The sequence below is a fragment of the Oncorhynchus nerka genome, linkage group LG17 (assembly GCF_034236695.1).
Source record: "Oncorhynchus nerka isolate Pitt River linkage group LG17, Oner_Uvic_2.0, whole genome shotgun sequence".
Lineage (NCBI taxonomy): Eukaryota > Metazoa > Chordata > Actinopteri > Salmoniformes > Salmonidae > Oncorhynchus > Oncorhynchus nerka.
In genome coordinates, this window is record NC_088412.1 from 12283028 (window position 1) to 12310388 (window position 27361).

Below are 27361 nucleotides of genomic sequence, written 5' to 3' on the forward strand. Positions count from 1 at the left end.
CGCTGTACGGCCTGAATCCAGGCCTTAATCTTTTACCCTGACTCACCTCAGTCGATAATCCAGTAATCACTACTTTGCAGGTGGCCCGGCGACATGAAGCCGACTCTCTGCAGAGGTCTTTCACAGCAAACGGATGACAGTGCAGATACCAAAATGGCAGCAGCACGGGAAAACACTTTTGAATTTTAATGAGTAGAAATGATGACAGGGACGTTCAACATCATATATACTGAGTAGCCTCGTATAATGTATCGTATTTGCCCTCTCTCTCTCTTTATGTCAGTGACTTCATACCTAAGTGTCTGATATTAACCAATAACCTGAAAACCATATGCTCGCAGCCCTTGTGATGGTGATTGTCAAACGTTCTTAAATATTCAGCCAATGTTGATATGTTACAAAGCCATGCAATTCTAGCTTAGGTATTGTCCAATTCTCAATTCCCTTGCATGACAATCCCAATAGCTGTTCTCAACTTTGTTCTGTTCTAAGAAGCTCTGATTTCAAGCCACAGCCAGTAGACATTTGGTGACCTATTTCCTTTTCCAACTTGTGTTCTTGCCTTGATGCACTGTCTCTATAAGCGTCTGGCCCACATACTGTACAGGCACCATGCAGTACTAAATCTCCCAGACGCAAAGACTGGATGCTCTCCAGCAGGATGTCTTTGGGGCAGACTCTTAAGTTGTTTTTGGGGCAGACTGCTCAGACTGCCAAGATTCTCAGTAGCCTCTTAAGTTGTTGACCTGTGCCAATGTTGCTTATGTCTAGAAGGATTTGAAAGGGAACCCTTTTTTAAAGCAAGTACATGAACGATATTGACAAAACACGTCCTCTCTCTCCTCATGTTGTTCGATGTTCTCTCCCTTGTAGGACAACGGACTCTCCACCACAAAAGTGATGTCCTAGAGACTGTGGTGTTAGTCAACCCATCCGAGGATACGGTTGCTTTAGAGGTGCGTTTTCAACATTTAAAAAAAACATTTAGGAAAATCTAGTCTTGTGCTATATTTAGACCTATCAATCATTACATGGAAAAAAACTAATTGTATTTTCTTTTTAACGTTTAATTGTTGATGATTTAGAATCTCATACATTAAAAAATAAAAAAACATCCTGAAAGAAAACAATTTTCTCTCACTGTGATTTTAAGTGGCATACCAATAACGGCTTAACGAAGTTGAAAAACTTTTGATTAAATTCAGAGCTTAACCAAGTGTTTCCCAACTCCTCCAGTACCCCCAACAGCACACATTTTTCTGTTGTAGCCCCTGACAAGCACACCGGATTCAACTGTCAACTAATCATCAAGCCCTCAATGAGTTGAATCAGGTAGAGTTTGTCTGGGGCTACAATAAAAAGGTGTGCTGTTGGGGATACTGGAGGACCAGAGTTGGGAACCACTGGCCCTTTAACCAATATTATCTTTGCCCTGTGCTGTGTCCTATAATTATCCTCTGTCTTGTTCTCTGGCCCAGATCCAGTCTCTTGTCACAGACTCAGCAGGACATAAGCTCTTGGTCCTGAGTGGGCAGAACTCAGACCACGGTGACCTGCTTCTCCAAAGTGGGGTTTTCACCTATCAGAGCTTCTCACAAGTCTTTGCTGATCCTGGGGTAAGCTATTACTGTTCAGAACAGCCTTTTCTGGCATTGTTGACTCTAGTCTGTAGTACTGAAAGGCTTAGTTTATTTTTCATAATGAAGATTAGATTACCAATGAAAAATGATTCTTAAATATTACTCCCACGAACTGGAATTGTGGATGAAAATCAAAAAAGCAATGTCATTGAGCAATTTTTATACATCAGCACTGACCTCTGACCTTGGGGCTTGTCTCTGTCTGTCATTCTCCTGTAGGTCAGTGATTTGCTGGGCGAAGCGGCCCCCGAGCAGCGGGCCACACTCACTGTGTCCTGCCGAGCGGAGGTGGGTTGGAGCTCCCTGGGTCAGCAGCAGCACTTACGGGAGTTCCTTGAGTACAGACTGAACCCTGAGCCTGTGCTCCCCAAGATGGAGGGAGTCACAGAGTTCACGGAGTACATCTCCGAGACGGTAGACGTGCCTTCGCCCTTTGACCTCCTGGAGCCGCCCACATCTGGAGGCTTCCTGAAACTGTCCAGGCCCTGCTGCTATGTCTTCCCTGGGGGGAGGGGCGACTCGGCCCTGTTTGCGGTCAATGGCTTCAACATTCTAGTGGATGGAGGCTCTGAAAGGAAATCATGCTTCTGGAAGTTGGTCAGACACTTGGACCGCATCGACTCGATTTTACTCACTCACATTGGCGCAGACAATCTGCCAGGCATCAACGGGCTTCTTCAAAGGAAAATAGCAGAGCAGGAGGAGGAACAGTCACAAGGCTCTGCTAGCTACAGCGACTGGATGAAGAACCTGATCTCTCCAGAGCTTGGTGTGATCTTCTTCAATGTACCCGAGAAGCTACGTATGCCAGAATCAAACCTAAAGGTCAAGCGTAGCATCGAGGAGGCCTCACTCACGTTGCAGTACCTCAACAAACTGGGAATCAAGCCGGAGCCTCTCTGTAGACTGGTCAGTAACCCTGTTGAGCCTTTAACTCTTTTCCATAAGATGGGAGTGGGCAAGTTAGACATGTATGTTCTGAACCCCGTCAAGGACAGTAAAGAGATGCAGTTTCTCATGCAAAAGTGGGCGGGTAACAGCAAGGCCAAAACTGGCATTGTGCTCCCCAATGGAAAAGAGGGAGAAATATCCGTACCTTACCTGACGTCAGTTACAGCATTAGTCGTCTGGCTTCCTGCCAATCCTGCAGAAAAGATTGTCAGAGTGCTGTTCCCTGGAAACGCACCACAAAACAAAATCCTGGAGGGCCTGGAGAAATTAAAGCACCTTGACTTCTTGCGATACCCAGTAGCCACACAAAAAGACATTGCCTCAGGAGCTCCACCTGCTGTTGTAAAACAGACAAAGCTGAAGCAAAGGACAGACAGCAAAGAGAGTCTCAAATCATCTCCAAAGACTACCAAATCCCCAAAGAAAGAAGCAGACGATGACGTTTCGGTGACCACAGAGGCAAAGAGTGACTCTGTGAAGGAAGGTAGGAAACTGGTAGAGAATGAAAAACCCACAAAAATACTAAAATCCAAGACTGATGGACCAGAAAATAAACAACTTTTGAAGGAGAAATCCTTGAAAAAACACTCAAAGGAAAGGGCATCCAAGATGGATGAGAAAAAAGACAAGGAAAAGAAAGAGATCAAACATGTCAAGAAAGATGACTCAGCTAAAAAAGAAGACAAAAAAAAAGACCCCAAAGTTGACAAGAAAAAGGACACGTTCAAACCAGAGTTGAGAAAGATAACGAAACCTGACCTAAAACCCCTCACACCAGAGGTCAGAAAGACCCTGCACAGGGCAAAAGCGTCAAGTAAACCCAAAACCGACAAAAGCAAAGTCAAAACGGCCAAGGCAGAGCCTGCTGAACCCAAATCTGAGGAACTAGCAGCAGATACCATTCAGCCTGAGAAATTACAGAATGGGGCTGGTGAGGGCATGTCTGCTTCCTCCACTCCAGAGGATCTTACCAAGCCACCAGAGAGTGCAGTGGAGACACCAGCAGAAGAAAGCATGACCGAATCCCCTACCCAGGAGGAGGAGAAAGAACAGGAAACTGTCTCTCAAACTCCAACGGGCACAAAGTCACCTGAGAAGGGAGCAGCCACAGCAATGGGATTTGAGACGGAATCTCAAAGAAAAGAGGACATATTAGCACAAGAGCATAAAGTAGAATTTCAAGCACAGGATGTGGATATCTATGAGGATGAGGGAGCTGCCATTGAGGACGATGAGGTGGAGGAAAAAGAAGGCCTGATAGCAGAGAGGAAAATGGTAGAGGAAGAGGAAGATATGGGGATAGGGGAGGAGGAAGAGGAAGGAGAAGATAACAGACTAGACAGGAAACATGAGGTGGAGGAAATGGAGAAAGCTGAAAAGCCCACAGCTATGGCTAAAGAGGAAAGCAGAAGGCCTTCATCCCAGGAGGAGGAAGAGGAAGATGAAGATGTTGTTGAAAAGGCCGAGCTGGAAGAGGTAGAAGACTTAGACGTGATAGCTGATGAAGAGGTCAAAGACAAACCTGAAGCGGGAGAGAAAGAAACATCGGCCAAGAACTGGGAAAGCAAAGCAGTCGAACAGACTGCTGGAGCCAAAGAGGAGGATGAGGAAGATGAGGAAGGCTACATCTCAAATGTTGGAGGCGCTACAGCCGACATAGTATCAACACTGCAAGGAGCCGCTGCTGCCGAGCCCATCTCCTTCATTCAAGACGAAACCATTCCCGGTTACTCCGAAACTGAACAGACCATCTCGGATGAGGAGATTCACGAGGAGGCGGAAGACAGGATACCACACCTCCAATACGAAGTGGGTACATATGACATCTCTGTCCCAGATCAGACAGGCTCCTTGGACACCATCCACAGGATGAAGGAGATGCAAGCAGCAGCTATGGCTGATGTAACAACCAAAGGTTTCATGAGTGGACGGGAGCAAGTATCTGTATTCACTAACATCATGTCTGCTCCCTTGGCAGAGGAAGAACTTGTTTCCTCAGCCACATCCATCACGGAGTATGATAAATTGTCCTCCTTTCCTACCTCTATTGCAGAGGACCAATTGGTTACTCCCGTCACTACACCTCAGCCTGAGGAAACGGGCAAAAGCTCACTGGTTAACGATACTGTTAACAGCGTTCCCATGGCAATTCCAACCGAGGCCACACATGGGAAAGAACACTTCCACTCTGCTGGGACCATCTCACCAACATCCTCCTTGGAGGACGACAAGTGCTTAAAGTCACCTCCATCTGAGGAGTGCCTTCCTGTTGTCTCTGATGTGAAGACTGAGGATAAGGTCATCAAGGCTCATGACGAAGAGGAAGACGAAGAAGACCAAACTCCTAACGTTGACATTTCACGTGAAAAACTACAGGAGAGTTTTGCCTCTCCTCAAATGTTCCAGGATAGAGAAAGGGATGTGGAAAAGCTCCCTGCCTCTGAGTCTCGTGTCTCCAAACCTGTTCAGGATTTGAAGCTGGATCAACCACCAGTTGATGAGGAGGTAGAGCTCTTTAAGTCCAAAGAAGACATCTCCACGGCAGTGCCTCCAAAACCCCTTTCACCTCCACCCTCTTTCTCAAAGCCATTTAGGTCAGACTCAGTTACTTCAGAAGGTGAAGAGCGGTGCTTCAGTCCAGACGATAGCACTGTGAAAATGGCCTCTCCCACACAGTCTGGACCTCCCAGTGCAACCCACTCTCCTCTTCATCAGTCGCCTGTGGAAGAAAAGACCAAGGGCTTCCCAGAACTGGAGCATCAAACACAGGAGGACGTTCATGATTCAGCCACCAAAACAGACGATGAGGATGCGAAGAAAGATCCAGAAGATAATAAGGAAAACCTAGATGCTGCCATCCAGAAAGAAAGTCAACGTGAGTCAGATGCACCACCATCTGGGGAGAAATCATTTGAACAAGACTTGGCGGTTACAAAAGTAGAAGAAAAAGATGGTCTCTCCGCTTCCACAGATGAGATCCAACTGAAACAGGAGACAACTCCTCTTCCCTCTGAGTCAGTCACAAGGAAAGATGAAGTTTCCTTATTAGGAAAGGAATCTTTACGGGAAGACATTTCTAGTGGTGAGGCTATACTCGGACACAGTGATGAGGAAGATGATGATGACCATCAAGAGAAAGAATCCAAAGTGTGCAGTAAGGCTAAATTCCCAAAGGAGAAGGAGAGTAGCTTCTTAGATGATGACGACGGTGAGGATGATGATACTTCTCATGTAAAACCCATAAAACAGGACATGAAGGAGAAAGAGACAGAAAAGCATGACACACACGTGGCTGAAACCACCAAAGAAGGTAAAGAAACAGAAAAGGTTGGTACCACTGAAGCTGAACCCATCAAGGAAGATACAGATTCGAAAGTGAAGGAAACATGTGATATTCATGAAGTTGAACCCATCAAGGAAGATTCCAATGGGAAAGTGAAAGAAAAATATGTCTTACTTGAAGCTGAACCCATCAAGGAAGATAAGAAAGTAACAGAAAAGGTTGGTGCTACTGAAGCTGAACCCATCAAGGAAGAGAAGAAAGTAACAGAAAAGGTTGGTGCTACTGAAGCTGAACCCATCAAGGAAGAGAAGAAAGTAACAGAAAGGGTTGATGCTACTGAAGCTGAACCCATCAAGGAAGAGAAGAAAGTAACAGAAAAGGTTGGTGCTACTGAAGCTGAACCCATCAAGGAAGATAAGAAAGTAACAGAAAAGGTTGGTGCTACTGAAGCTGAACCCATCAAGGAAGAGAAGAAAGTAACAGAAAAGGTTGGTGCTACTGAAGCTGAACCCATCAAGGAAGAGAAGAAAGTAACAGAAAAGGTTGGTGCTACTGAAGCTGAACCCATCAAGGAAGATAAAGATACTTGTGGGGCCGAGCTCATCAAGGAGAAGTGTGAAACTCTGAAAGAAGAGAAACAGAAAGAAATAGAGACTATATTAACTTCTAAAGATGAGCTAAGCTCTTGTATCTCTACCTCTAAAGTGGAGCCAGCCTCAGACTCCACCACAACACAACAAATAGTACAAGAGAAAGATACCTTTGTGGCTGAAGCCATGAAAGATGAGACGAAAGAAAAGGATACCTTTGACACTGAACCGATAAGAGAAGATAAAATAGAAAAAGAGCGAGATACCCTTGTCAGTGAACCGACGAAAGAAGAGCACAGAGAGAAAGAGAAGGGTGATACATGCATGGCTGAATCCACCCAGGGCGAGAATAAAGAAAATTATAATTTGTTTGAGATTGAAGTCAGTCAGGAAGAGAACATGGAGAAAGAGAAAGATGATACTCATGTGGCTGATGTCAGTAAAGAACGGAAGATGGAAAATGAGCAAGAGAAAGAAGATACTAGTGATTTCGAAGACGTCAAAGATGAGAAAGATAGAGATGAACGTTATGAAGCTGAACCCATCAGAGAGGAAAGCGAGAAAGATAGAGATGAACGTTATGAAGCTGAACCCATCAAAGGAGAGGAAAGCGAGAAAGATAGAGATGAACGTTATGAAGCTGAACCCATCAAAGGAGAGGAAAGCGAGAAAGATAGAGCAGAACGTTATGAAGCTGAACCCATCAGAGAGGAAAGAGAGAAAGATAGAGATGAACGTTATGAAGCTGAACCCATCAGAGAGGAAAGCGAGGAAGATAGAGATGAACGCTATGAAGCTGAACCCATCAAAGGAGAGGAAAGAGAGAAAGATAGAGATGAACGTTATGAAGCTGAACCCATCAAAGGAGAGGAAAGACAGAAAGATAGAGATGAACATTATGAAGCTGAACCCATCAAAGGAGAAGAAAGCGAGAAAGATAGAGATGAACGTTATGAAGCTGAACCCATCAAAGGAGAAGAAAGAGAGAAAGATAGAGATGAACGTTATGAAGCTGAACCCATCAAAGGAGGAGAAAGAGAGAAAGATAGAGATGAACGTTATGAAGCTGAATCCATCAAAGGAGAGGAAAGCGAGAAAGATAGAGATGAACGTTATGAAGCTGAACCCATCAAAGGAGAGGAAAGTGAGAAAGATAGAGATGAACGTTATGAAGCTGAACCCATCAAAGGAGAGGAAAGAGCAAAAGAAAATGAAACAACTGACAAAGTCAAAGATGAGAAGAGCAAGGAAGAGACAGAAAAATATGATTCTCATGAGATTGAACCTGCTAAAGAGGAGGAAGAGGAGATGCAAGAGAAAGATCTACGAGAGGCCTTACATCGCACCACACAGACAAGAACGGTAGAGAAACTAGAGGTGACGTCTGCAACAAAGCTTGAGTCTACATTTCAGGTTCAGTACTCAGATGGAGATGAGGAGGAGGAAGAGGAAGATGAATCCATTTGTATGGCTGGTGCAGGCTTAAGACCTTTATCAGTGGAACCTAGACAATCAGAGCATGACATCATGTCTCAACATCTGCTCTCAACTCAGCCATCAGAGAATGTGCTTAGTGACCAAACGAAGGACCGCCACTCTGAACAGACCACTGGGCTTGTGTCCTCATTACCGAAACGGGAGGCCTCTCCTGATAAAGACATCAAAGAGCAGCATAAAGAAGGACAACATAGACTCTCCCCTGAACTAGAAAAGGACACCAGGACAACTGAGACCACATCAGGACCCCATCTCAGCCAAGAGCCCACCATTGGTTTCCCTACCATGAAAGAGGATCCAGTCTCTGCTATCTCTACCACTAAAAAAGAACCAGTCTCAGACTCCATCACTACAGACAGCCAGGCTATAAGTTCAACACTATCAAGCACCGATAGCCAGGCTATAAGTTTAGCACTATCAAGCACCGATAGCCAGGCTATAAGTTTAGCACTATCAAGCACCGATAGCCAGGCTATAAGTTCAACACTATCAAGCACCGATAGCCAGGCTATAAGTTTAGCACTATCAAGCACCGATAGCCAGGCTATAAGTTTAGCACTATCAAGCACCGATAGCCAGGCTATAAGTTCAACACTATCAAGCACTGATAGCCAGGCTATAAGTTCAACACTATCAAGCACTGATAGCCAGGCTATAAGTTCAACACTATCAAGCACCGATAACCAGGCTATAAGTTTAGCACTATCAAGCACCGATAGCCAGGCTATAAGTTCAACACTATCAAGCACTGATAGCCAGGCTATAAGTTCAACACTATCAAGCACCGATAACCAGGCTATAAGTTTAGCACTATCAAGCACCGATAGCCAGGCTATAAGTTCAACACTATCAAGCACTGATAGCCAGGCTATAAGTTCAACACTATCAAGCACTGATAGCCAGGCTATAAGTTCAACACTATCAAGCACCGATAACCAGGCTATAAGTTCCACTCTCTCCAGCACCGATAGCCAGGCTGTAAGTTCCACTCTCTCGAGCACCGACAGCCAGGCTGTAAGTTCCACTCTCTCGAGCACCGACAGCCAGGCTGTAAGTTCCACTCTCTCGAGCACCGATAGCCAGGCTGTAAGTTCCACTCTCTCGAGCACCGATAGCCAGGCTGTAAGTTCCACTCTCTCGAGCACCGATAGCCAGGCTGTAAGTTCCACTCTCTCGAGCACCGACAGCCAGGCTGTAAGTTCCACTCTCTCGAGCACCGACAGCCAGGCTGTAAGTTCCACTCTCTCGAGCACCGACAGCCAGGCTGTAAGTTCCACTCTCTCGAGCACCGATAGCCAGGCTGTAAGTTCCACTCTCTCGAGCACCGACAGCCAGGCTGTAAGTTCCACTCTCTCGAGCACCGATAGCCAGGCTGTAAGTTCCACTCTCTCGAGCACCGACAGCCAGGCTGTAAGTTCCACTCTCTCGAGCACCGATAGCCAGGCTGTAAGTTCCACTCTCTCGAGCACCGACAGCCAGGCTGTAAGTTCCACTCTCTCGAGCACCGACAGCCAGGCTGTAAGTTCCACTCTCTCGAGCACCGATAGCCAGGCTGTAAGTTCCACTCTCTCCAGCACCGACAGCCAGGCTGTAAGTTCCACTCTCTCGAGCACCGATAGCCAGGCTGTAAGTTCCACTCTCTCGAGCACCGACAGCCAGGCTGGTGTGGAGGAATCCCCCCAGCATGAAACACTGCTGCCTTCTATGACAACAAGCAAAGAAGCATCTAATACGGATGAAAAGGCGAAGCATGTTTCTCAAAAAGGAGAGGAGAAACCAGGCAAGGAAGCTGAGAGGGAATTGGAAACAGAGCGGGAAGTCGCTTCCCCGGGACACACAAAACCTTGTTCATATTTTCTCTTGGATAAAGATTCTGCAAAGTTTCCGGAGGAAGTGGGCCACATTGATGCTACAAAAGCAGACAGTGCCTCTGAAAATGTGGAAGGTTTTGACAAAATGAGAACAGAGAAGGAGGCGATCGGTGTGGGCTTGCAAGAAGAAAATCAGGGCTTTGGCACGTCTAAGTATGAACCCTATGAAAAGCCCATTTCGAAAGAAGAGGCATCAGACAATAAAGAAGACAGTGAGGTTTCTAGAGAGTTTGATCAGTCAGCACATATTGGCATTGATGATAACAGGAGAACTAAGCAGGCAGACGCTGGTGCAGCTGAATTCGACTCAGAGGACGAGGAAAAAGAGGTACCGCTGTCATTCAGTAGCGTTGATTACACTCCCCCACGTTTCACAGAGAGCGAGAGAAGCCCCAGTTGTAGCCCAAGTGCCTTCCCTGAACACAATGACAAAGAGAAAGGTCAAGAAGAAGAGAGTGATAGGAAGGAGGGACATGCTACACCACACGTGGAAAACAGCTTTGCATATTCAGAGACTCAAGACAACAAAACCACCCCAGCAGAGCCATGCTCATTACCTTTCAATCTCAAAGAAGATAAACCTGAAAAAGTTGAGAAAGATGAAATGAAGGACGATGCCTGGTCGGCCCCTCAAACATCTACAGGAGAGACGGACAAAACTGGAGCATCTCCTAGTATAGAGGAGTATCTGCCAGTCCAGTCAGGCAGAAAGGAAACAGCCTCTCTGTCATGGGGCCAATCCAACCTTGGTGCCCAAGCCTCAGCTACTGCCATGCTTTTTGAAGACATCCCTGAGAAGCAGACAACAGAGAAGGAAAAAGATGAGCCAGTGAAAGACAAGTTGGATTCATCTGATAGTGAGCGAGGAGACTCTCCCTCTGGTCGCTACTCACCAGCGGAGAAAGACATGTTACCCCGTCAAGTTTCGCCAAAGGAAAAGGAAAATCAGGCTACTGCTGCCCCCCTGGCCGCGTACTCAGGACATCTCATAGACGATAATGTTCTTGCATCTGAGTACACTCAAATTGGCAGCTCTATCACCAGTAAATCTACAATGGGCTATTCTGAGAGAGAAGACACCCCGGACAGTGTGTATAAGAGGCTACTGGTGGTGGGAGAGGATTATGATGATGATGATGATGATGACGATGATGATGATGAAGATGAGGACGGTGAAGATGCGGAGGAAGAAGAAGAAGAAGCCAGTGATCTAGATGTGGAGAAGGGTGCAAGAGAGCAGTCTGAAAAAGAAATCTGTAAAACGACATCGGATGATACCACACCTTCTAAACTTCTTGTTACAGAAGAAGAGGACAAGAAGGCCCTCTCACCCGAACCCAACCTCCTCAAAAAGGAGGAACCTACCCATTCAATGACCACAATCTGCCCTCCACTGGTAGATACTGCAGATTCCCTTTTGAAGAATGTAGTTGGTGCCTCGCCACTCCAGTCTGGCAGTTCCACTGCAATAGAACAAACAGGATCTGGAGGATATCCTTCTGAATCCTCAGAGTTTTCTGAGGACAGCCAGCTGGGGTTAAAGGAGGAGAGGTTTGACAGTCCTGACCTATCTCTGCCCACCAAGTCTAGTGAAGATAAACATTACAGTCAGGGAGACATTGAAGCTGAGAGGCAGAGAAGCCCAGATACCGCTAGTCGAAAACAAGAGGAAGCTCCTTCGTCTTACCTCCCATCTGCCTCAGCTTCTCTATCAACCAGCCACCAGTTCCGAGAGGAGGTAGAGAGTCCCGTTACAGTGTCTAGTGCCCCCTACAGGACAGATTCTGAGGTTGCTTCCTTTGAGTATTCTTCATTCAAAGATGAAGAATCCTCAGTCAAGCACTCAATCCTCTCAACCTCAAGGGTAATACTAAAAGAGGAGTACCTAGAAGCCTCTGAAAAGCTTACCTCAACAACTACAACTACATTCAGTCTGGCACAAGTCTCTCCAGTCTTATCTACTCCAGCCAAAGACACTATTCAACAAGACACATCATCAAGCCATAAAATGGACAAGGGTCAGACCTCTGATACCTTTCATAAACTTGAGGGCATTGTTGAAACCAAAACCATGTCTGCTGGGGCTTCAGAACCATTAAGTTCCCAGCTGTCCAAACCCGCTGAAACCATATCCACTTCAAGGGCTCTCTTTGATGTTTCCCCATTGCAAAGAGCTGACTCTCCTGACAGAGAATCCCAGGGCTCATTGGACAGCAAAGAGTCCTACACTCTTCCATGCCGCATTGAATGCCAGAAATCTTCAGTGACAGAGCAAAAAGAAGGCATGCTGTCCATAACTGAGACACACATGGTCACCATCGTCTCCAGTACAACCACAACAGTGACCCAATCTGATGTGGTGACAAAACCACAGGAGTCAACTGAAGCCTCTTCCAATGGGCCTACTGAGGTTCGCACAAGTGCCCAAGAAGTCTTCAGTGAAGCAAGCAAAGCCTCTTGTGCCACAATGTCAGATCTACCTAAATCTGATCTGCTTAAATCTGATCAGAAAAAGGAGGAAGAAGAAGAAGAGACAAAGAAAGAGAAAGATCAGATGGAAATGAAAGTGGAGGAGAAGAAAGAGAGCAAAGTAGAGACCCTAAAGGAGGACAAGGAAATGCCAGAGCAAAAGGATAAGGAGAAGAAAGAGATGGCTGGAGAGAAGGAAAAGGTAGAGGAAAAGCAATTGGAGGAGAAAGACGGGAAGGAGGAGGAGAAGAAAGACCAGACTGATGAGGAGAGTGAAAAGGAGAAGGAGAGGAAAGAGGGAGAGAAAGAGAAAGTAGAGGATAAAAAAGCAGAGAAACCGGAAGAGAAGATGTCCGAAAGGAGAAGGAGTAGCTTATCTGACTGGGAACTCCTACAAGGGCCGGGCGCATGCCCAAGCGCCCCTCCAGGCTATGAAGATGACAGGGAAGAGGAGGAGGAAGTGTACGAAACGGAAGAAGCAGAAGAAGCAGAGGAAGAATATGGCGAAGAAGAATGCGTAGCTCCAGGCCAGCCCACCCCTCTGTCTACAGCAGAACATGCCCACCATACAAAGGCATCTGCCAAAACAGATGGAGTATCCAGTCGTCCCACTGACCTGCATATGGAGGCTACCTCCTCGTCCCCCCCTAGTTACTCCTCATGTGAATACAAACACCGCAAAGGAGAAATCTCCCCATCCTTCATCAACCCCAGTCCACACGCCCTCTCCAGCGATGATGGCGAAGAGGACAAAGGGAGCGACCACTCTCTTGAGGGGGATGAAGACGACCGCGAGCAACACTCGGTCAAGAGGAGGTCTCACAAGCAGAAGCGACATCTCACTCAATGTGGAGCTACTGGAGCAGGGGAGGGGTCGCAACCAGTTTCCATGCCTCCTGGTGGCATGGCAACTGGACTCGGGATGGTGCTAGCTGGAGAGGAGACGCCCCCCACATCAGTGAGCGACTCATTAGCTTCGCAGTCTGACTCAGACGTACCTCCAGAGACCGAGGAGTGCCCGTCGATTACAGCAGAGGGAAACCTGGACTCAGATGAAGATGCAGAACACCTGCCGGTGGACAAACTATCTGCATCTGCCACCGGAGGGGGCCATCAACCCCCCTCGCCCAGATCAGCTGCGAAGGCCCACGACCCCATACCTGCCCCTATGAAGGACCCCCTCCCTCACCCGCCACACCCTGACGTGTGCATGGTGGACCCAGAGGCCCTCTCTAACGACCAGAGCAGCACGGAGAAACTTCTCAAGAAGGATCACAAGACAACCAAGAGCCTGCGGAAGGGCCTGGGCAAACCTAAGTCTGCGTCCCCAGCCCGGAAGGGGAAGAGGTCCACCACCCCTGTGAAGCAGACCTCCAAGGACTCCTCGCCTCGATCGGCCTCTCTGAGAAGGAGGGACACGGAAAGGAGCTCCAGGCTGACGCAGAAGTCCGAGGGCCTGGGATCCAAGGGGGACCTACACGCTCCAGGGAAAGGCCTGGTGAACGGCGTCAAGAGCAATTTGGGTAAAAAATAAAGAAGGATGATATTCAGTAGTAGAGGAAACTTGAAAAACATCAAAGATGATAACAATGCAATAGGTTATAACTTTGAAGGGGAAAGGAAACACTTTAGGAAGTAAATCAGTTACAAGCTAGCTGCTGTTCTAAATCCTAGTGTTTCCATTCCCCTTTAAATTTCAAAAATCCTCCCCCAAAGGCTTGATGACACACACTTCCCCATTCTAATTTACTCTTGATTTAAATAGACATAGAAGTCTGAATCTCCCCCCCTCCCCCCATTCAAACATGGGAAAAGTCATTAGACATTCTAAAGTCATTAGTCATTATAAAGTCATTAGTCATTCTAAAGTCATTAGACGTTCAAACGTCATTAGACATTCTAAAGTCATTAGACATTCTAAAGTCATTAGACATTCTAAAGTCTAAAGTCATTAGTCATTCTAAAGTCATTAGACGTTCAAAAGTCATTAGTCATTCTAAAGTCATTAGTCATTCTAAAGTCTAAAGTCATTAGTCATTCTAAAGTCTAAAGTCATTCTAAAGTCTAAAGTCATTAGACATTCTAAAGTCTAAAGTCATTAGCCATTCTAAAGTCATTAGCCATTCTAAAGTCATTAGTCATTCTAAAGGCATTAGTCATTCTAAAGTCATTAGACATTCTAAAGTCATTAGTCATTCTAAAGTCATTAGACATTCTAAAGTCTAAAGTCATTAGACATTCTAAAGTCATTAGTCATTCTAAAGTCATTAGTCATTCTAAAGTCATTAGACATTCTAAAGGCATTAGACATTCTAAAGGCATAAGACATTCAAAAGTATAAAGTCATTAGTCATTCTAAAGGCATTAGTCATCCTAAAGTCATTAGTCATCCTAAAGTCATTAGACATTCTAAAGGCATTAGACATTCTAAAGGCATTAGACATTCTAAAGGCATTAAAAGTCATTAGACATTCTAAAGGTATTAGACATTCTAAAGTCATTAGACATTCTAAAGTCATTAGACATTCTAAAGTCATTAGACATTCTAAAGGCATTAGACGTTCTAAAGTCATTAGTCATTCTAAAGTCATTAGTCATTAGACATTCTAAAGGCATTAGACATTCTAAAGGCATAAGACATTCAAAAGTCTAAAGTCATTCTAAAGGCATTAGTCATCCTAAAGTCATTAGTCATTCTAAAGTCATTTTTCATTCTAAAGTCATTAGTCATTCTAAAGTCATTTGTCATTCTAAAGGTATTAGACATTCTAAAGTCATTAGACATTCTAAAGTCATTAGACATTCTAAAGGCATTAGACGTTATAAAGTCATTAGTCATTCTAAAGTCATTAGTCATTCTAAAGGCATTAGTCATCCTAAAGTCATTAGTCATTCTAAAGTCATTTTTCATTCTAAAGTCATTAGTCATTCTAAAGTCATTTGTCATTCTAAAGTCATTAGTCATTCTAAAGTCATTAGTCATTCTAAAGTCATTAGTCATTCTATAGTCATTAGTCATTCTAAAGTCATGTGTCATTCTAAAGTCATTAGTCATTCTAAAGTCATTAGACATTCTAAAGGCATTAGTCATTCTATAGTCATTAGTCATTCTAAAGTCATTTGTCATTCTAAAGTCATTAGTCATTCTATAGTCATTAGTCATTCTAAAGTCATAGTCATTTGTCATTCTAAAGTCATTAGTCATTCTAAAGTCATTAGTCATTCTAAAGTCATTAGTCATTCTAAAGTCATTAGACATTCTAAAGTCATTAGTCATTCTAAAGTCATTAGTCATTCTAAAGGCATTAGTCATTCTAAAGTCATTAGACATTATAAAGGCATTAGTCATTCTAAAGTCATTAGTCATTCTAAAGTCATTAGACATTCTAAAGGCATTAGTCATTCTAAAGTCAGTAGAGACTTCTCCAATTTTACAATATGGTCCCTCCTCCTTCAGGTACCAACTCCCAGAAATCTAGTTCAGCCGTCCCCCCTGGGCCTCCAATCTATGTGGACCTGGCCTACGTGCCCAACCACTGCAGTGCCAAGAATGTGGACCAGGAGTTCTTCAAGCGGGTGCGTGCTGCGTACTACGTGGTGAGCGGCAACGACCCGGCCGGTGGAGAGCCTAGTCGTGGTGTCCTGGATGCCCTTTTGGAGGGCAAGGCCACATGGGGCTCCAATCTACAGGTGCTTGCTTTATTTCTTTCCCTTAGTCTCTCTCTGTCTGCATACATGCAGGCTCGGCTGTTAAGTAAATGTTTGGACTTTTCTCCACATTGTTAGTACATTCTGTTTGGACTTTTCTCCACATTGTTAGTACATTCTGTTTGACTTTTTTTTTCTTCCACATTTCGTTTTCTACATTTTTCCTAAATTTGTCTTGACTTTTCTCCACATTTCCATTTAGCCTGTGTTTTCTCGCTGTGAAGACATTCTGCACCACTGCTAATCTCAGGATCCAGAGGGATATATTCACAATCACTGATCTGAATCACTTGTAAAATGGACTTGGTAGTGTAAACAGATGCTTGACAATGTATGCCATTGTTTACAGCCACTGAGACGGACATCATTATTTGAGCATTTAGATTGTGAATGTTACAATGTACACGACCGTTCAAAAGTTTGGGGTCACTTAGAAATGTCCTTGTTTTCCATGAAAACATACATGAAATGAATTACAAAATGAATAGGAAATATAGTCAAAATGTTGACAAGGTTATAAATAATGATTTTTAATTGAAATAATAATTGTGTCCTTCAAACTTTGCTTTTGTAAAGAATCCTCCATTTGAAAAAAGTACAACCTTGCAGACATTTGCCATTCTAGTTGTCAATTTGTTGAGGTAATCTGAAGGGATTTGAACCCATGCTTCCTGAAGCTCCTCCCACAAGTTGGATTGGCTTGATGGGCACTTCTTACGTACCATACGGTCAAGCTGCTCCCACAACAGCTCAATAGGGTTGAGATCCGGTGACTGCGCTGACCACAGGGTATGGCATGGCGTTGCAAAATGGAGTGATAGCCTTCCTTCTTCAAGATCCCTTTTACCCTGAACAAATCTCCCACTTTACCACCACCAAAGCACCCCCAGACCATCACATTGCCTCCACCATGCTTGACAGATGGCGTCAAGCTGACCTCCAGCATCTTTTCATTTTTTTCTGCGTCTCACGAATGTTCTTATTTGTGATCCGAACACCTCAAACTTAGATTTGTCTGTCCATCACACTTTTTTTTCAATCTTCCTCTGTCCAGTGTCCTGTGTTTCTTTTGCCCATCTTAATCTTTTATTTTTATTGGCCAGTCTGAGATGTGGCTTTTTCTTTGCAACTCTGCCTAGAAGGCCAGCATCCCAGAGTCGCCTCTTCACTGTTGACGTTGAGACTGGTGTTTTGCGGGTACTATTTAATGAAGCTGCCAGTTGAGGACTTGTGAGGTGTCTATTTCTCAAACTAGACACTAATGTACTTGTCCTTTTGCTCAGTTGTGCACCGGGGCCTCCCACTCCTCTTTCTATTCTGGTTAGAACCAGTTTATGCTGTTCTATGAAGGGAGTAGTAGACAACGTTGTACGAGATCTTTAGTTTCTTGGCAATTTGTCACATGGATAGCCTTCTTTCACAGAACAAGAATAGACTGATGAGATTCAGAAGAAGGTATTTGTTTCTGGCCATTTTGAGCCTGTAATCGAACCCACAAATGCTGATGCTTCAGATACTCAACTAGTCTAAAGAAAGCTCGAACAACATAATAGCAAAAGGGTTATCTAATGATCAATTAGCTTTTTAAAATTATAAACTTGGATTAGCTAACTCAACGTGCCATTGGAACACAGGAGTGATGGTTGCTCATAATGGGCCTCTGTACGCCTATGTAGATATTCCATAATAAACCATCTGTTTCCAGCTACAATGGTCATTTACAACATTAACAATGTCTACACTGTATTTCTGATCAATTTGATGTTATTTTGATGGACACAAAAAATTAAAAATAAAATATTATATATATATATATATATAATATATATACACTGCTCAAAAAAATAAAGGGAACACTAAAATAACACATCCTAGATCTGAATGAATGAAATATTCTTATTGAATACTTTTTTCATTACATAGTTGAATGTGCTGACAACAAAATCACACAAAAATTATCAATGGAAATCAAATTGATCAACCCGTGGAGGTCTGGATTTGGAGTCACACTCAAAATTAAAGTGGAAAACCACACTACAGGCTGATCCAACTTTGATGTAATGTCCTTGAAACAAGTCAAAATGAGGCTCAGTAGTGTGTGTGGCCTCCACGTGCCTGCATGACCTCCCTACAACGCCTGGGCATGCTCCTGATGAGGTGGCAGATGGTCTCAAGGTGAAATGTCATAAGGTGAAAGCACCAATTTGTAAGTCGCTCTGGATAAGAGCGTCTGCTAAATGACTTAAATGTAATGTAAAATGTCTCCTGAGGGATCTCCTCCCAGACCTGGACTAAAGCATCCGCCAACTCCTGGACAGTCTGTGGTGCAACGTGGCGTTGGTGGATGGAGCGAGACATGATGTCCCAGATGTGCTCATTTGGATTCAGGTCTGGGGAACGGGCGGGCCAGTCCATAGCATCAATGCCTTCCTCTTGCAGGAACTGCTGACACACTCCAGCCACATGAGGTCTAGCATTGTCTTGCATTAGGAGGAACCCAGGGCCAACCGCACCAGCATATGGTCTCACAAGGGGTCTGAGTATCTCATCTCGGTACCTAATGGCAGTCAGGCTACCTCTGGCGAGCACATGGAGGCCCCCCAAAGAAATGCCACCCCACACCATGACTGACTCACCGCCAAACCGGTCATGCTGGAGGATGTTGACTTGGAGTTACATTGTGTTGTTTAAGTGTTCCCTTTATTGTTTTGAGCAGTGTATATATATACACAGTGGGGCAAAAAAGTATTTAGTCAGCCACCAATTGTGCAAGTTCTCCCACTTAAAAAGATGACAGAGGCCTGTAATTTTCACCATAGGTACACTTCAACTATGACAGACAAAATGAGAAAACAAAATCCAGAAAATCACATTGTAGGATTTTTAATGAATTTATTTGCAAATTATGGTGGAAAATAAGTATTTGGTCAATAACAAAAGTTTATCTCAATACTTTGTTATATACCCTTTGTTGGCAATGACAGAGGTCAAACGTTTTCTGTAAGTCTTCACAAGGTTTTCACACACTGTTGCTGGTATTTTGGCCCATTCCTCCATGCAGATCTCCTCTAGAGCAGTGATGTTTTGGGGCTGTTGCTGGGCAACACGGACTTTCAACTCCCTCCAAAGATTTTCTATGGGGTTGAGATCTGGAGACTGACTAGGCCACTCCAGGACCTTGAAATGCTTCTTACGAAGCCACTCCTTCGTTGCCCGGGCGGTGTGTTTGGGATCATTGTCATGCTGAAAGACCCAGCCACGTTTCACCTTCAATGATGGAAGGAGGTTTTCACTCAAAATCTCACGATACATGGCCCCATTCATTCTTTCCTTTACATGGATCAGTCGTCCTGGTCCCTTTGCAGAAAAACAGCCCCAAAGCATGATGTTTCCACCCCCATGCTTCACAGTAGGTATGGTGTTCTTTGGATGGAACTCAGCATTCTTTGTCCTCCAAACCCGACGAGTTGAGTTTTTACCAAAAAGTTATATTTTGGTTTCATCTGACCATATGACATTCTCCCAATCTTCTTCTGGATCATCCAAATGCTCTCTAGCAAACTTCAGACGGGCCTGGACATGTACTGGCTTAAGCAGGGGGACACGTCTGGCACTGCAGGATTTGAGTCCCTGTGTTACTGATGGTAGGCTTTGCTACTTTGGTCCCAGCTCTCTGCAGGTCATTCACTAGGTCCCCCCGTGTGGTTCTGGGATTTTTGCTCACCGTTCTTATGATCATTTTGACCCCACGGGGTGAGATCTTGCGTGGAGCCCCAGATCGAGGGAGATTATCAGTGGTCTTGTATGTCTTCCATTTTCTAATAATTGCTCCCACAGTTGATTTCTTCAAACCAAGCTGCTTACCTATAGCAGATTCAGTCTCCCCAGCCTGGTGCAGGTCTACAATTTTGTTTCTGGTGTCCTTTGACAGCTCTTTGGTCTTGGCCATAGTGGAGTTTGGAGTGTGACTGTTTGAGGTTGTGGACAGGTGTCTTTTATACTGATAACAAGTTTAAACAGGTGCCATTAATACAGGTAACGAGTAGAGGACAGAGGAGCCTCTTAAAGAAGAAGTTACAGGTCTGTGAGAGCCAGAAATCTTGCTTGTTTGTAGGTGACCAAATACTTATTTTCCAACATAATTTTCAGATAAATGCATAAAAAAATCCTACAATGTTTTGTGTACCTATGATGAAAATTACAGGCCTCTCTCATATTTTTAAGTGGGAGAACTTGCACAATTGGTGGCTGACTAAATACTTTTTTGCCCCACTGTGTGTGTGTATATATATATATATATATATATATATATATATATATATTTCAAAAACAAGGATATTTCTAAGTGACCCCAAGCTTTTGAACAGTAGTGTAATTGTCAATGTTGTTCAATGTTCCAACCGGGAATATTGCAACAAAAACTGGTTGAAAATAACATCAGTATGACACATTTTGTGACATCATAGTCCAGTTGTTTACTGGGTGTACTGTAACATGACATTTTGTGACATCATAGTCCAGTTGTTTACTGGGTGTACTGTAACATGACATTTTGTGACATCATAGTCCAGTTGTTTACTGGGTGTACTGTAACATTACATTTTGTGACATCATAGTCCAGTTGTTTACTGGGTGTACTGTAACATGACATTTTGAAAAACGTTAATTTAGCATCCGACAAAAAAACACGTCTTAATCAGACGCCAGACGTCTTAAAAATACATTTCCTGGTTCGTTAAAATCTTCTTATGACACATTATTTACCAGAAAAAAAGACGTTTTATGACGTTATGCTGCCTGATTTTGCCGACTCGGCTGATTGCTTGATCAATGTATTGGTGAATTTGTCTTGATACATGTCCTCCATCTCTAACCTAGGTGACTCTGATCCCTACTCATGACACGGAGGTGACACGGGACTGGTACCAGCAGACGCACGAGAAACAGCAGGACCTGAACATCATGGTCTTGGCCAGTAGCAGCACAGTGGTCATGCAGGATGAGTCCTTCCCTGCCTGCAAGATTGAGTTCTAAGATCTGCACCCGTTGCTATTTTACCTTCCTCTTCCTCCTCTTCCTCATCCGTGCTACTCTTTATCCTCCCATATGTAAGACTCCATTGCATTTGCTGTCGTATTCGGCATGTGCACTGGCTTCCAACTGGTCAGTGTTATCTGATAACAGCTACGGTATGTCAGGCAGAAGCATAGCTAAAGTACAGGGTACATGGTAGCTGTACAAAGGTGTGATGTATATTTCTTTCAATTATGCTTTCCATTTAAACAACATACTTGCATGATTAAAAACACCTCTTTATTAGATTCGGTCTTAAACAATATTGTTTTGTTTTCCTTCACATATAACCTCTCCAACGTGCACATATTGTGATCACGCACATCATCTGTGATGAGGATCATTCTCCAAACTTATGCACATCATCTGTGATGAGGATCATTCTCCAAACTTATGCACATCATCTGTGATGAGGATCATTCTCCAAACTTATTCACATCATCTGTGATGAGGATCATTCTCCAAACGTATTCACATCATCTGTGATGAGGATCATTCTCCAAACTTATTCACATCATCTGTGATGAGGATCATTCTCCAAACTTATTCACATCATCTGTGATGAGGATCATTCTCCAAACTTATTCACATCATCTGTGATGAGGATCATTCTCCAAACTTATTCACATCATCTGTGATGAGGATCATTCTCCAAACTTATTTCAGCTTTCAAATCACTGTACTGCACCTCAAATCCACATCTAAATGGATAACACTTTGTCTGCCGTTTTTGGGGCATCTAGTGCCTAATGCTCCATTAAGATTGTCCACAGTGATGTCACATTCAACATGTGCAACTTCAACACTCTTACTTATTGTCTTAAACTCAACAGAGAAATACAAAATGAAAAATAAAATGTATAAATTGCTTATCCAAAGGGCCAAAGTAAGTGCCAAAACAGTCTTGAGGTAAGACAGTGGCTGTGTCCCAAATCTGGCTTGCCTACTACTTCCCTAAACAGTATACTGCGTACTAATTGAACTACATACTACAATGTACTTAGTAAAAAAAAATGTATGCAGCAAGCAACAAATATGAACATAATGCGAAGGCATCAAAGTGTTGTCGCACTTGTTCCCCCGTCATTTGGTCATCTGATTATCAGCTGGTGTCGAACCAGCGCGGGTGTGAAAAAAAACCCATTCACTTCCTCAATAGTGTGTAGTAAATTCTACCAGACAAACAGCCTAAATAAGTATGACATCTAGGCATTTCATGAATACTCGATTATCGAAATTTCACATACTCAAACGGCCTAATATTTAGGATGCAAGTATGGATATTCGGACACGGGCAGTTGTTAACGCTCTGCAAAATAAGTCGAAAACCGTTACGAGATGAACAGTTACTTGATCTTGCTTGTACGCTGACTACGCACAATGTTGTATAATGGTAGTAGCTTCGTAAGTCTCCTAAATCAGACTACGCACAACGTTGTATAATGGTAGTAGCTTCGTAAGTCTCCTAAATCAGACTACACACAATGTTGTATAATGGTAGTAGCTTCGTAAGTCTCCTAAATCAGACTACGCACAATGTTGTATAATGGTAGTAGCTTCGTAAGTCTCCTAAATCAGACTACGCACAACGTTGTATAATGGTAGTAGCTTAGTAAGTATCCTAAATTGAGGCTTTGTTTTCGATATATAAGACAATACTCCTGTTCGGAGATATTACGTAAGATGCAGCTCTAGATGCTGTACCATTTGACTTTCTCAGTACTCTTAACTACGTCAACTGGTGTTACAGAGGACTATTACCACATCGCTTGTCGTGAAGCTTTAGGAGGGGCCGGAAAGTGCTACTTTCAGTTGAAATAACTAGCTAGCTTTTATGAATTATTTTTCCTCAGTAGCTGAAGCATGATTCTTGCATTTAGCTCAGACTCCTCCCTCAAGGAAGTAGAGTTTTTTTTTTTTTTTGACCGTGTGTCTAGTCCTTGCAGTCTCCAAGTAGGGAGCAGCCTAAAAACATGTTCCAATACTTTACCGCTTGGCTGTGTGTTTGCTAAAATGAACATTACACTGTAGCACCAGGCAAAGAGATTGTTCTCTTGTATTTGCTATATTTGTGCTGGATATAATGGTTCTTTATCAATATATGAAGCAGTGGAGGCTGCTGAGGGGAGGGACGGCTCATAATAATGGTCGGAACAGAGTGAATGGAATGGCATCAAACACCTGGAAACAATGGAAACCATGGAAACAATGTGTTTGATGTATTCGATAACATTCCACTGACTCCGTTCCAGTCGTTACCACGAGCCAGTCGTCCTGTGATCTGAAGCCATTATCATGGTCTTTGTTGGTATGTTGATATGTTGATACATGGAGAGATTGTGTTATAACACATTAGAGGAGGATGTTTAAATGAATGCAGCTGACTGGTTGAGACAGAGGCAACCGAGATGAATTTATTACATGACATGACTGCGGTGGTAGACAATCGCTCTCATGTTCCTTCTGGTTGGGGTATATCGATCAAGTGAGAAGGGTTACTTTTATAGTAGGCATTGTGGAGAGGGGAACCTGGATCCAGGGATAACACAAGGAACTGTGGAGAGGGGAACCTGGATCCAGGGATAACACAAGGAACTGTGGAGAGGGGAACCTGGATCCAGGGATAACACAAGGAACTGTAGAGAGGGGAACCTGGATCCAGGGATAACACAAGGAACTGTAGAGAGGGGAACCTGGATCCAGGGATAACACAAGGAACTGTAGAGAGGGGAACCTGGATCCAGGGATAACACAAGGAACTGTAGAGAGGGGAACCTGGATCCAGGGATAACACAAGGAACTGTAGAGAGGGGGACACTTTAGAATATCAAACAAATCCATAGTTGTTGTCCAGGAATAGTGCATCTAGTCTGATCCATGTGGATGGATGCTGTATCCTGTATACACACAGTTGGTAGGCAAAAAGGTCATTAGCCAGCTTAGCCAGCACATTTAGCCAGCACATTTTAGATTCAGTTTCTTATCGGTTTATTGCTGGTTAGCATTTGTCCCCTATCTTAAAGTGCCGCCCAGAAAATGCATCATACAATAACGTGGTCAAAGGGGAGAAGAGGAGCTTAGGAGTGGGGCTGTGGTTCTAGTGAGAGAAGCACACATGTTCTTTACATTTTCATTCAGCGTTCTTTACCATAACGTGGACTATGGTAGCCTTTGATTTTAGAATAGGTGGCTAGAGCAAACGCTCCATACTGTATGTTAAGACGTTCCAACAATAACAATAAAAACAATTACAAAATACTTTTCAACCCTAAGATCATATTTATGAAACGAACATGAATGTGATGTTGTCGATTGTAGTGGATAGAGATGTGGCACGTGTACCACAGGTCTTACGAGTAGGATGCCGTTTTGTGTTGTAGTACGTGCTTGAGTGACACACACAGAGAGACGGGGACAACATAGTGGGTCTTAGAAGTGACCGTTTGTGGTGGGTAACCAGAGGTGGAGATACTTACTTTGTCGCACTGCTCATCGGAACTCATTACAAAACGTGATTCAGATTTGCATTCAATTCCATAGAGATTATAGAGTCACTTTTTTGATTGTTTTGCGTTTTATTATACTTTTCTGGTAGTTATTTTGTAGTTTTATTAGTTACATTTAATTCATGAACAAATTATCAGTATTAGATTTTTTATTTTATTGATTTGAAATCTTTTTCAATATTTCAGTTACATGTAGAACTAACAATTATGATTGTCTCTTTTGTTTACATTTCTTAGATTGTATTTTTGAAAAGACTGGCTAAAAATGTATTTTATAATAAGCGTCTGATTTTCAGCATTATTTTTTGCTTAGTGATTCTTAAATGTAAGGTGTTTCTGTTTAGAGCTGCTGTGTTGTGTGTTTGGGGCTCCTGGCTTAAGGCCAGAGAGAGTGGACTGGGTGGGGCAGACAGAGGTTGCTGGAGAGTCTGTCTATGATATCCTTTACATCAAACTGCAAGAGGAACATTCTCTCCCTCTATTGGATCCAGAACCTAACGGAGTCTCCTCTTAGGCTAAACCCATAAAGCCACAGTCTGTAGCCATCTTGCACTAGCCTGAGAACAGTGCCATCTTTGTCTGTTTTTTTTCTTCTGAACTTACTCAAATGTACGCTGCTATAATAGGCTGCAGGACAGCTTCCCCCAGGTCTGTTCCTAGCCCGGCCCACTCTCTGACTAGCAACGCGGCAGAGCCAGCCGGACTCGCGGCTCCGGCTGAATGGTTTCTTTCAGTATTATTGAGATACTCAATTTTGTTCGCTTTAGAGTCAGTATGCTTGTCATGTTGATTAATAGGAAGGTCAGAATAGCTGCTACGCTGAGTGAGAGCATCTCTATCCCCCGGAGGATAGAGATGGAGGATGTTTATCAAATAGCTGTGTATGAGCCACACTAAGCCTACGACAGGTTGTCAGTGATGGTATAAATAAATGGCTTTGGATATATTACAATGTCGTCACGAACTACTGTTTCTAAACTGATCATATCAATCTAAGTCTCTCTACCCCTTTTTGGCACTCTATGGCAGGTACAGATCTAGTACAGGGAAGGTAAGGGGGAAATCTGAACCAGGCTCAAGATTGGCTGTTTAACATATACTGTCTATGACATGGGTTTTCTGAATGGGCTGATATGGTGTATTGTCCTCAAGTCTGACTTAAGTCTGAGTTTTGTTTTAAGTTGTGGTGGAGCATCTTGGTGGTTCGATTCCAAATACCCAGCCTTAGGATCAAGCACCCTGGGGCCTTGGCAGATGGCTGTGAAATACTAAATAAAAAATAATATACAAAATATGACTTTGCAGAATGCACTAAACCTGAAATAATACTATTGATACAGTTGGTACTGTACTGAATGTTGCTGGACAAAACCCCGCGAAGAAAACAGAATTGTACGCAAATATCTAAGAGATATATCAGTGGAGGAAAGCCTAAGGAAGAGACAGACTACTGTATTCAGATTTAATTTCTAGAACAATGATTGTAACTCAAAACAGATAGTACAGTTTATTCATAATGCAGTGGCTGTTGTTTCATTTGCGGTTCTGTCCCAAGAGGAGAAAACTGTCATTTATGACAACACAAAGACTCGGTGTCCCATACAAACAGAAACATACTTACAATAACACAGAAACTAACTGCAGCTGAAACTTTCCTGAATATGACTTGAAAACACATTGGAGACAGAAGAAAATAACGAATGAGTCAAATGAAAGATACATGTACATGTATGTACTGTACACAACTATGTATATACACCTTAAAACAAAATCTAAATAGATATGTTATGAAACGTATGATCCTACTTGTTATTTTAGCAGATTTTAATCAAGTGTATGATCAAAACTTCCCAAGCCTTGAACAAAGAAACATAGCCAATGCTAACTAGGTAGCTACAGATGAAAAATAAACGTCTTTCAGTTTCATTTCCATTCTCCCAACTTTCTCATCATAAAAAGATTTGAACTCTTTTGAACATGTATCATTGTCCCATCTTATCTCTCTGCATGTGAACTATTTGGTTATAATCCTGAATGTAATTGTTTATTAACATGAAAATGAAAACAGGAAATGCTCTTTTAAAATGGTATATTTGAAACAGCTGATTGTTTAACTGGTACTGGGATGGCATATATTATTACCGTGCTGTGCTTGACTGTTTTACCCTAAGATGTTGTTATAATAAAAAATGTTGTAGTTCTTCGGTCTTTGTCGCTGTATTAATCTTAGTTCTGTTACTATCTTCAATGCAATTGTAGAAAATTGTCTCTCTCTCTCGCTCGCTCTTTAAATCTAAAATGCAAAACTACAACTAGGCCTACCGCAGATTAATTGTAAAAGGGAAACAGCCTGGTGATCACCAATAAAAATGCATTTATTGAAATCAGACCACGAGCCTCTTGTTGTTTTGGGATCTTTCTCTTTCATGTGAGTCAGTTTTGTGTTGTGACTCCTATGTAAACGAAGGGGGAGGGGCATATGCAGACTAAAAGGAACACATTGTGAAAGATTTATTAGCCCAAAAATGTAGCCAAATGTAGAAATTAATGAAATAACTATGAAAACATTGTACTCTGAGGCTGTCCTAATATGGACACCATACATTATATGGACACCAAACAATGAATGAATTCCTTCACAAATCCATTCGGGTTGAAATGTTTGAGGAAGGGATAGTATAGAGAGAATTGATGATAGTGTAGGATATTATAGATTAGGATAGTATAGAGAGTATTGATAGGGTATTATAGAGTATTGGTAGGATAGTATAGG

General features: G+C 43.1%; 1 protein-coding gene across 1 annotated transcript; it reads left to right on the forward strand.

Annotated features, from left to right (window-relative positions):
- The first annotated feature begins 878 nt into the window (after nucleotides 1-878).
- LOC115144698 (microtubule-associated protein 1A-like) lies at nucleotides 879-26977 on the forward strand. The gene is made up of 5 exons (XM_065002971.1): nucleotides 879-956; nucleotides 1479-1616; nucleotides 1860-13824; nucleotides 15759-15991; nucleotides 20888-26977. The coding sequence occupies exons 3-5, from the start codon at nucleotides 2013-2015 to the stop codon at nucleotides 21041-21043; spliced, it is 12201 nt and encodes a 4066-aa protein (XP_064859043.1). The 5' UTR covers nucleotides 879-956; nucleotides 1479-1616; nucleotides 1860-2012; the 3' UTR covers nucleotides 21044-26977.
- The last annotated feature ends 384 nt before the right edge of the window (nucleotides 26978-27361 follow it).